At 42.8% G+C, this 12,051-nt stretch overlaps 1 protein-coding gene across 5 annotated transcripts in view; it reads right to left on the reverse strand.

The window, feature by feature from the left end:
- Positions 1 to 6,738: 6,738 nt before the first annotated feature.
- PRKDC (protein kinase, DNA-activated, catalytic subunit) overlaps positions 6,739 to 12,051 on the reverse strand; it is a 159,512-nt gene continuing 154,199 nt past the window's right edge. For all 5 annotated transcript variants that reach the window (XM_082859125.1, XM_082859124.1, XM_082859126.1 and 2 more), the window contains 3 exons: positions 11,464 to 11,652; positions 10,728 to 10,867; positions 6,739 to 9,311 (listed from right to left, as the gene is read on the reverse strand). In XM_082859125.1, coding sequence (XP_082715251.1) covers positions 9,107 to 9,311; positions 10,728 to 10,867; positions 11,464 to 11,652 — 534 coding nt within the window. In that variant the 3' untranslated portion in view covers positions 6,739 to 9,106. The remainder of the gene's footprint in view (positions 9,312 to 10,727; positions 10,868 to 11,463; positions 11,653 to 12,051) is intronic.

Consider the following 12,051-nt stretch of genomic DNA (forward strand, 5'->3'; position numbering starts at 1 on the left):
CACAGATGCAAAATTCCTCAACAAAATATTAGCAAACCAAATTCAAGAAGTTATTAAAAGGATTATAAGCCATGATCAAGTGAGATTTTTCCCTAGTATACAGGGCTGGTTCGACATACACAAATCAATAAATGTGATAAAACCACATTAACAGAATGAAAGGGAACCGTCACACGATCATCTCAACAGGTGTAGATAGTGCACTTAACAAAATACAGCATCATTTTGTAATAGTAAAAAGCTTCAGCATATTGGGGGTAGAAGGAAAATACCGCAGCCTAATAAAAGCCACATGCAATAAAGCCACAGCCAAAATTATGCTCAATGCGCAAGAAATTAAAGCCTTTACTCTACGATCAGTAACAGGACAAGGGTATTCACTCTCACAGATTGTTCAACGCAGTCCTAGCTAGAGGAATCAAGCAAGACCAAGAAAAGCTATCCAAATCTGAAAGAGAGCAGCAAAATTGTCAGTTTGCAGTGATATAATCTTATCTATTAAAAACCCCACAGACTCAACTTTAGAAACTACTGATAGAATAAATGAACTCAGAAAATTTGCAAGATATAAAAATCAATACACAGAAATAAGCTTCATTTCTATACACTGAGAATGAAACATCAAAAACAATAAAATGCCTGGGAATAAATTTAACCAAGGAAGTGAATGAAAGATGTACAATGAAAATGAAAATTATAACTTTGCTGAAAGAAACCGAAGAAGACACGAACAAGTGGAGGGACATCCTGTGTTCATTCATCAGTTAGAAGAGTTCATATCGTTAGAATTTTCACGCTACCCAAAGCCGTCCATTCATTCAATGCAATCTCTATACAAATCTCAATGGCATTTTTCACAGAAAAAGGAAAAGATCCTAAAATTTGTATGAAACCACAAAAGACCCCAAGTAGTGAAAGCAGTGATGAGAAAGAAAAACAAAACCAGACGTATCACACTTCCTGATTTCAAAGTATACTAGAAAGCAACAGTAAGTAAAACACTATGGGACTGGCATAAAAAGAGACACACAGACCAGTGGAACGCAACAGTGACCTCAGAATTAACCCCCCACATATATGGTCAACTAATATTTGATAAGGGAGCCAAGAATGTCCAATGGGAAAAGGAAAGTCTTTTCAACAAATAGTGTTGAGAAAAGTTAACAAACACATAAGAAAAATGAAACGGGACACCTATCTTACGCCACTCACAAAAATTAACTTGAAGTAGATTGAATACTCAAATATTAAGACCTAAAATCATAAAACACTTAGAAGAAAACATAGGTGGTAAGCTCCTTGACAGCAGTCTTGGATTTGGCGACAAAAGCAAAAATAAACAAGTGAAACTACATTAAACTGAAAAGCTTCTGCACAGCAAAGGAAACCATCAACAAAAAAAGAGGCAACCTACCAAATGGGAGAAGTTATTTGCAAATTATATATTTGAGCAGGGGCTAACATCCAAAATATGTAAAGAACTCATACAATTCAACAGCAGAAGAACAAACAATACAGTTTAAAGTGGGCAGAGGGAACCCTTGTGCACTGCTGGTGGGAATGTAAATTGGTGCAGCCACTGTAGAAAACACTATGGAGCCTCCTCAAATAACTAAAAACAGAGCTACCATATGATCCAGCAATTCACTTCTGGGTATTTATTAAAAGGAAATAAAACATTACCTTGAAAAGATGTACACACCCCCGTGTTTATCGTAGCATTATTTACAATAGCCAACACATGGAATATCCCATTAATGGACAAATGGATAAAGAAAAAGTGGTACAGGTACTCCCTGCTTTCCAAAAGTTTGCATTATACCACTTTGCTTTTACAAAAGACTTACATCAGTACAGTAATGGCTTTTTTCATAAAGGCAAAAATCTTCTTTGGATTTCTTTTGGTTAGTGAAAACAGGTACTAATGTGGGACTTCTGTAAAAGCGGCATAATTTGAACTTCAGAAAAGCGGGGGATGCTCTTCTCTTTATACCATTTTGCTTAGGAAAGTTTTCACAGGAACGCTCTACTTTCGGATAGCAGGGCAAACTGTGTGTGTGCACGAATATTATTCAGCTATAAAAAAGGAAATCTTGCCATTTGCGACAACACGGATGGACCTTGAGGGCATTACACTAAGTGAAATAAGTCAGACGTGGAAAGACAACCGTATGACCTCACTTATATGTGGCATGTAAAACGAAACAAAACAAACTCATATGTCAAACACACACAGATTTGTGGTTGTCAGAGGTGGGGATCAAGGGATGGGCAAAATGGGTGAGTGGTCAAAAGGTACAAACTTCCAGTTATAAAGTCAGTCAGTCCTAGGGATGTAATACATAGCACGACAATAAATAACACACGTAAAACAAGGTTATGTACTGATCAGTCAATGAAACTATTGTGACCAGAGGCCCCCAATAATCTAAATTATTTCCCCCTGGAGCACTGGTTCAGTATTCACCAGTTCAGTGTCTGTGCTGATGTTACAGAACGTCACTAGTGTGAAGAACAAGAATCAACTATAATTTAAATAACTTAAAATCCAGGTGTTCAGTCACATTAGCCACACCTAAAGGGCTTGATGGCCAATGTGGCTGCCACACTGAACAGATTCAGAACATTTCCATCACTGCAGGAAGTGGGTGTCAAGCAGTGCTGTTGTAGCGCATTACTCCAGAGAGTAGCTCCTGACCCTCTGGGCCTGGCCACAGGCAGCCTTTTCCTAGCGCCCTGGGGGCTGTTTTTCTCACTGTACACTGCAGATCTTTATATAAACATCACCTTCCCTTCTCAGCTGGAAAGTGCTCGTGGTTGGCCTCTCATACAATGCACGTCTGTGCCTTGCCCAGGGATCTGCAAATAGTAGTTCCACACAGGAGCTCTAGAAGTTCCTGACAACCACGAGTCAGAGGAGATCACCTGAGCCATGTCATGGAGAACGGCAGAGTAGGGCCCTCTGAGAGTCAGTACCTCCACTGAAGCTACCAATAAGCTGGCAGAATAATGGCAGAACCAACGTCTTTGGAATGCTGGAATCAAATCAGATACTTACAGAAACCAGGGGAAGGATGCTGGGAAAACTCGGTGAGTGCTGTAGCGCTGTTCTGTACTTGCTGCCACCCCAGCTCCCAGCTGCCAGCAGAGACCACGCCCCTGGTGTGGGTTGCCGGTTCTGGGCACAAGGGGTGGGGTGGCCATAGGGACCTTGCTCTTCTAAATGCACAAATGTCGTTGTGCATATGACCTGTCTGGTAGTGACCTGAGGGGCCGGCACAGAGCCTTCCCTTGCTTTGCTCTTTCAGCTCCAGCCACTTCCAGGAGGCACGAATCAAAAGCATTTAAAGACTATCCATGCTATCCACGGGCAGCTGGGGCGAGCAGCAGACGGAACCAACAACCTAGACGGGAGGAGGCTACGGAGGAGGGTCCCTGGGGGAACAAGGGCTTCAAAGGCTGCCTAGTGCATTTGCACGCCAAACCCTGACACGAGCTCAGAAGAGAACTGACAACACTGACACTTACACCACTCCTTGGGCTCCAAGGTGAAAGCTGGAGTGGAGTCGCAGGCAGCCCGGCCGAGCACTGAAGGAGCAGCCCGAAACCAGCTGCAAAGTGCGGGAGGAGATCTTTTTGGTGCTGGGTGTTTAAGGAAATCTCGGTAACTATGTAAGTAAATCTTGGTGTGTTACTCCTCTTTTTATTTATATGATTTAAAAGACAAGTGCATAAAACTAATTATAAATCTAATGTTAATGGGGATACAGTATTCTAAGATGTAACTTGTGATGGCAACAATAACAGCATCAAGTGGGAGAGAGGACAGAGCTGTACAGGAGCAGGGTTTTTGCGAAGCTGTTGGAACCAGTATCAATTCAAACTATATTGTTATCAATTCAGGATGTTAATTATAGTCATCAGAATAACCACTAAGAAAAAACTTAAAAACACACAGAAAAAGGAAACAAGGTGGGAATTGAAATGATACATTAGCAAAACCAAATCAAACACAAAAGGAAACCGTTTTGGAAGAAATTGGGGGGAAAAGATGAAACTCGCAGAAAACAAATGGAAGTAAGATAGAAATAGGTACTCCCTAATTTAGAAGTTGCTTTATATTTAAGCAGATTAAATTCACCAGAGGTACTGGCAACATGGATTATAAAAGCATAAGCCAATTATATACTATCTACAAGCGACTCATTTTAGAGCCAAAGTCACAAACAGATTGAAAGTATGGAAACATGTTTTCCACGCATTAATAACCAGTAGAAAGCTGGCATGATATGTATATAGCTGATTCACTTTGTTATACAGCAGAAACTAACAAACACACACCATTGTAAAGCAATTATACTCTAATAAAGATGTTTAAAAAACTAATAAAATAAAATGAAAACAAAACAAAAAAAGAAAGCTGGCATGGCTACTAGTATCAGGAAATAGACTCTTAAGTCACAACCTGTTACAGGAGACCAATAAGGGGCATTATATACTGATAAAGTCAATCCATCAAAAAGACATTGCAATTATAAAGATACACACACCAAACAGCAGGACCCACCCCCACCCAAATCCAGGAAGCAAAGCTTGACAGAACTGAAGGGAGAAACAGACCTACATTAACAGCTGAAGACCTCAACACCCCAATTTCAATACTGGGCACACAGATCATCTGGACAGAAGAATAAGGAAACAGAGGACCTGAACCCCACATACCAGCCAGACCTAACAGACACGCACAGAACTCTCCACCCACGACCACAGAGCACACTCCTCTCAGTGCACTGGAACATTCCCCAGGATAGACCACATGTTAGGCCACCAAACAAGTCTCCATAAATTAAGAAAGATTAAAATCTTACGAAATATCTTCTCTAACCAAATGCAATAAAGCTAGAGATCCATAAAGAAGGAAAAGTGAGAGATTCCAAATATGTGGAAATTAAACAACATAGTCTTAAGACAACCAAATCAAAGATGAAATCACGAGGAAAATTAGAAAACACTTTGAGACAAAGGAAAACAAAAACACAGCATACCAAAATTTAAGGAGTGTAGCAAAAACAATGGTCAGACTTGTTGACAAAAATTCAATCAACAATCAAATGAAGAAAGAAAAAAGGGAATTTTATTCAAGCCAAACTGAGGATTCTGAGAACTGTTCCACCTGTTTAGAAATCCAAGGCACAGTCAGACATTTTTGAGACGAAGGATCGTGTATATAACAATGACATACTGGTATTTTATAGAAACGTCACCACAATACATAGTCCAGGTAAGCACGTACAAAGGAGCAGCATGTCACCGTGACCCCAACAGAGCTGGGAAAGAGTGCTATTCTTTCAAGAAGTTACACTGCTAGCATCAGAAGGAAAGGAACAGTGATCTTTGTGGTTGAGCGGCCGCTCCGCCTTTGAGGAGCTCTGGTTAATGTGCAATGCGACACACACTGCACGTTAGGGGGGCATGGAGGAGACCCGGACACACACACAAGAAGAATTTTTAAATCTTTCTTGTCCTGCCTTAAAATATAAATTTCATTTCACCACACTTTAGTGCCTACATTAAAAAAGAAAGATTGCAAATGAGTAACCTAACGCTACCCCTTTAGGAACTAAGGAAAGGAAGAGCAAACTCAACTCAATGCCAGTAAACTGAGAAAATAGTCAAGATTAGAAGCACAGATAAAACAGAGCGCAGAAAAAGAGATGCAACAAAACCAAACATTGGTGCCTTGAAGAGCTCAACAAAATTGACACACCTCTTTCCAGACTGATTCAGAAAAAAAAGAAAAAAAAAAACTCAAATAACTAGTATCAAAAATGAAAGTGGGGGGCTTCCCTGGTGGCGCAGTGGTTGAGAGTCCGCCTGCTGATGCAGGGGACATGGGTTCGTGCCCCAGTCCGGGAAGACCCCACATGCCGCGGAGCGGCTGGGCCCGTAAGCCATGGCCGCTGAGCCTGCGCGTCTGGAGCCTGTGCTCTGCAACGGGAGAGGCCACAACGGTGAGAGGCCCGCATACCACCAAAAAAAAAAAAAAAAGAAAAAAGTGGGGACATCATCTACCTTACAGAAATAAAAATGCCAACTTATCAAAAGTTCCTAGAAACATAAATTACCAAAACTGTCTCAAGTAATAGAAAATCTGAAGAGATCTGCAACAAGAGACTTCATCAGTAATAGAAAAAACCTCCCCAAAAGAAAAGGATGGCTTTACTGGTGAATTGTACCAAACCCTGAAAGAATTAACACCAATCCTTCTCAAACTCTTCCAGAAAATATCAGAGAAGGGAACACTCCCGAACTCGTTCTATGAACCCAGCATTACCCTGATACCAAAGCCAGACAGAGAGGCTCCGTAAGAGAATTATAGACTAATAACCCTTATGGGCACTGATGCAAAGATCCTCAACAAAATACGAGGAAATGGAATCCAACCTCAGAGTAAAAGGATTTCTCACCATGGCCAGGTGGGATTTGTCCCAGCACTGCAAGGGTGATTCAACATCTAGCATCAGGCTTCCCTGGTGGCGCAGTGGTTAAGAATCTGCCTGCCAATGCAGGGGACGCGGGTTCGAGCCCTGGCCTGGAGAGATCCAACATGCCACGGAGCAACTAAGCCCCTGCGCCACAACTACTGAGCCTGCGCTCTAGAGCCCACGAGCCACAACTACTGAGCCCATGCGCCTAGAGCCCGTGCTCCGCAACAAAGAGTAGCCCCTGCTCGCCACAACCAGAGAAAAGCCCGCGTGCAGCAACGAAGACCCAACGCGGCCAAAAATTAAATTAAAAAGAAAATCTAGTATCGAATGTTGTAATATACAACTTTAACAAAGGAGAAAAAACACAGGTTCATCTCAACTGATGCAAAAAAAGTATTTGACAAAATTCAACACCATTTCACGATAAAAACACACAGCAAACTAAGACTAGAAGAGAACTTCTTCAGCACGACAAAGGACATTGCTGAAAACCCACAGATGACATCACACTCACTGGTGAAAGGTGAAAACGTTCCCCTGAGATCAGAAACAAGACAAGGATGCCCTCTTTCACCACTGCTATTCAACACTGTACTGGATGTTCTAGCCAGAGCAATCAGGCAAGAAGAAAAGAAAAAATACTCAAATTGGAAAAGCAGAAGTAAAACCATCTCTCTCACAGACAACATGACCCTGTATACGAGAAGTCCCAGAGATAACACAAGATAAGTACTAGAGCTAATAAATTAATCCAGCAAAGTTTCAAGAGAAAAGATCACCACACAAAGGCAGCTGTGTTCCTCTACACCAGCAATGACAATCCAAAAAGGAAACTGGGAAACTCTGTAAATACATAATATCTACAAATATACAGCAGCATCCAAAAGAATACTAAGAATAAATTTAAACAAGGAAACTGAAAAGTAGAAACATCAAAAACCAGTAAAAATGACGAAACACTGCTGAAAGAAATTAAAGACAAATAAAAGGAAAGACACTGTGTTCATGGACTGGAAGCCTTAATATCGTTAAATAGCAAAACTACCTAAAGCCACCTACAGATTCAGTGCAATCCCTATCAAAATTCCAATGGCCTTTGCTTTTTTGAAAAGCCAGTCCTTAAATTCTTCAATTTCATGATGTTCAAAGAGAATAAGTACAAACCCCACAGCTGTGCTGTCACTTCAATATACAGACAATATTTCAAAGTTCACAAACACCTATCTTAGCGGAAGTTACTGGTCATTAATCAACAGCACTTCAAAAATTCTTGCAAGTTGATGAAATAATTTTTATTTTAGAAAGTGTTTACAGTTTACATCTTTACTCTTTCCCCACGATTTTATTTTGTCGATTGGAAGCTGTGTGTAGGCGTCCCGTCCTAAGGGAACTTGGAATTTTTTTGTTTTTTTTTTTCTTTAAATGTTTCAGCCACGCTGCGCAGCATGCTGGACGTCTCAGTTCCCCGACCAGGGATCGAACCCAAGTCCCCTGCAGTGGAAGCATGGAGTCTTAACCACTGGACCACTGGGGAAGTCCCCATAAACGTTTCTTATTAATGCCATAATGCATTCAACCTGTATCTATCAGAATAAGTTTGTCAAGCAATACAATGAAATAATTATAAGATGAAGTGTTTGCTTGTGAAACTGCATAAAAGCTATACACTACTTTGGGAAAAAAACTTTTAATGTTCCTTAGTCTTAAGACTTACTATTTCCCAAAATCATACAAGAGTTTCTAACTAGAAATGTTTGAAAAAACAGTAACAAAAAGCTCAAGGCCCACCTGAAATCGGCTCCGGGTGGGGACAGAGGCCCTTCGAGTGCAGAGGAAGCTGCTTCTGTAACTTGGGTCTGGCTGCTCTAGAACGCATGTTTTATCTCCAAATAAGGATTCATTTCAAACAGGGATTTCTTTTATTTTCCTAGAACCCGAATGCTTAGTGCTATCCCTACTTTCATACTTGGAATTTCTGAAGCTTTCCTGAGTCTGGGATGCAAAGCTCTTTCATCCACCTTCCCGTTGTGATCAGAGTAGCAAAAGTGAGTGCTGAGACCAAGGTTTTTCCCTCTCCTAAACACTTTCCCTTCTAGAGAACAGTTCTGTCATAAAATGTCAAAACTAGAAGAGAAAAATGTGAAAGGGAAAAACCTACAAAAATATCCTAAAATGTCAAATACAATCATTTCTAAATGTAATAAGCCATAATCATAGCCTGACCTTACTCCTGTGCTGCTAATATGACTCTCACAGAGTCTCCGGGACGAAGTCTTCCGGGTGTGATTTCCATGGCGCCGTGAGGCAGGTCGCAGAACGCTCACGTGCACAATGAACTACCACAGCTCTTGGTCCGCTCACAGCACTCATGATCTGCTCCGGTCTTAATTCCGTGCTCTGCACGAGTCTGCCCTTCTACATCCATTTTAACCCTAACCTGATCTATGATTATGGCCTAGTCATTCACCCATGCCAGCATTCACTTCTTCATCATGGCCTGGATTAAACTCGGGATACAACTCTGGTGCTTCGGGACGATGAGCCCACTGATTGCCTGGATCAAAGTTTAGGACACTCTCTCCACACGCATGCCCCTTCTCTGCTGACTCCCCAGGACCTCACATCCAGGGCTCCCACCCTTCCCAAGTTCTGCCAAGGATGTTGGGGTCTGTTGCCTGGTCAATCAAGCACTTCACCTGGGCCTCTTCTGAAAGTCCACTGCCTGGCTCCTGGGCACGGATGTTGTGATCTCTGCTTCCTTGCGCTACAGCAATGTAATGCTCAAAGGCAGGCACCTTCTCATGGCCCAGAAGTAACTCATCACTGGAAAAAAGATTAAACAAACATGAAGACACAAACCACACACGATTTTTCCTGTCCAAACCAGACATTCCCTCTCACCACGCAGAATATTTTGTTGCTCATAACCTTAAAGCCAAGAGATTCGATCTGCAGGAAACGCTGGGAACGCCTGTCTTCACGTGTCTGTGTGCACTCACTTTTACTTCGCTTGGGTTAGTACCCAGCATGGAACGCAGGGTCCCATGGCCCCCACGTTTAACTCTCTGAGGAACTGCCGCACCGCCCCACAGTGGCTGCAGCATTTTACCTTCCCAGCGGAGACACCGAGGGCTCCGACTTCTCCAGCCCTCACAACAACTCGCTATGTTCCATTTTTTGATTCCAACAGTTCTAGTGGGTGTGAAGTGGAATCCCACTGCATTTATCTGATGACTAATGATGGTCAGCATCTTGCCATGTGCTTGTTGGCCATCTGTGTGTCTTCTTTAGAGCAACGTCCGTTCAGGTACTATGGTCATTTTTTAATTGGGTGGTCTTTTTATTATTCAGCGGTAAGGGTTTTTTATGTATTCTGTACACAAGTCCCTTAGCAGCTGTATGACTTTCAAATGTTTTCTCCCATTCTGTGGGCTGTATTTTTACTTTCCTGATGGTAAGCACTAAAGTTTTCAATTTTGATTAATTTATCTGTTTTTTCCTTTTCTTGTTTGTGCTTTTCCTGTTATACTTAAGAGTGCCAAATTGTCACTGCCAAATCCCAGGTCCTAAAGATTTACCCGTGTTTCTTCCTAAGTATGTTACAGTTTTAGCTCTTACAGTTAGCTCTTTGATCCACTTTGAATTAACTTTGTATGTGGTGGGAGGTGGAGGTTCCACCTTCATTCCTTTGCCATTTGTTGGAAAGACCACCGAGTGGTCTCGACACCTTTGTCGAAAAACAACTGACCACAGACAGCCTTTTATTGTTAATTAAATGGGAAAGTCCAACTCTTTTTCCTTCTTGTGAATCATTTCTACAAATTCCTGTTTGTTTTAGACCTCAACCAGAAAAATGTGAAAGCTGTGTCAAAGGTAACCCGATTTGCACACTTGTTAATGAGCCGCCACCGTGCTCTCGCACCTCGGGGCTACGCCGCCAGGGTCCCATTTGTCCTGAAAAAGGACAAGAGTAAGTTTACAACCTAAATCTCCTCGGGCAGGTAAAGATATTCATGCAACAGTCTAGGAATGCGGTGCAGGGACCCCAGGCAGACTGGGAAGGGCTCCAGAGTTAGGACCTTGCAGGGCGGTGGAGAGGCCGGCCTCCTCAGGCCGTGGCCCTCCGTCTGTCAGTGTGCCGACACCACAGGCCGAGGATAAACATATGGTGTTCACTGATTCTTCCGGAAACGCCAGCGTGTTGGTGTGTGTTTGTTTCTTCCACAAATAACGTCTTACCAGGTAATAACTGCTGGATTGGCACCTGCTAACTTTCTCTTAGCATGATGTATCTTCTGCCGGGGATACCAGTTTTTTTCAGTTACATTTATTTCTTGAATCCAAGATCCTCCTTTTCTTAGCATTTTCTGTTCAAAATTCTAAAGGAAAGGAACATGATTTTTTTTTCTCTGCTTAACAGTATACATGATCACATTCACACAGATTCAACAAGTAACGATCTTAAAATAAACAGAATCTCTGACTGGGGAGGGCGCCGCAGCTTTTTACGCACTCTCACGGCAGCACAGATAACAGTGACCACGACCGTGAGGGTCTTACCCTTAGGCTTAAAGGATCCCTCCCTGTGGAGGGTGCCATTGCTGTGCTCCCTTTTGGGGGGCAGTATCGTGAAGAACCCTTGAGATTTAAGAAAGCACGATCTGTCTTTATGATCAAGGAGGACTGTGTGTGGAACAGATTTTAAACCAGAACTTGTCTCAGAGAAACCAAACCCACCATCACCAAAGGGTTAAAAATACTCTCAAGTCAGTTTCCTCCAAACAAAAGGAACGTCTCATCTGCTTTTCAAGCCAAGCCAATGACCCCAAGTGTTCATTCTGAGAACGTGCTGTACAAAACAGTAAGTATTTTAGTAATCAACACAACGTGACACATTCCCACCAGGTAACAGGAGATGTGGGTCAATCACAGGCACGCTGTAACAAAGGCACAAAGTGCAAAGAGACCACCGCACCTTCCAGTCAAAGGACGGCTCCTTCACAAACACGTCCATGGCGGTGGTGAGCAGGTCTGGGCGCGAGCGGAAAGCCCTCAGCGCACACACCATGGTGCTGCCCACGAGCCCCGTTTCTTTCAGTGGTAGCATCAGGGTGATAAACTGGCGAGTCAGACGGAAAGGCATCAGCTCAGGGACCGGCAGAAACTACAGAGAAAAGGACGTGTGAGAAGCAGTGGATGCGAGGGAGGGCCCTTCCACGGCTGTCGCTCACGCGTGGGGAGCACACCAGCTCCTGCCGCACGGATGTGAAGCCACTGTGCCCACGAGCAGTGACATGGCCATGGAGACGGAGACTCGGAGCTTGACGTCAGGGAGGGTGTGCTTCACATCCACACAGGATGTTTCCATGACGGGGCTTCATAGAACCTCCTACCTTTTTACAGGATCACGTTTCTCTTAGCTCCGATTATCTAATCTATCAGCACACCTTCCACAACCCATCTGCACAAGGCTGAAACACAGCTGAGATTTTCCCTTTCCACAAGAATGACAACGTCAACGACCATGCAAACCGACTGTATGCAGAGCGGTCACAAAGCCCAA

Source organism: Leucopleurus acutus (genome assembly GCF_964270905.1).
Source record: "Leucopleurus acutus genome assembly, chromosome: 17".
NCBI classification, from domain to species: domain Eukaryota; kingdom Metazoa; phylum Chordata; class Mammalia; order Artiodactyla; family Delphinidae; genus Leucopleurus; species Leucopleurus acutus.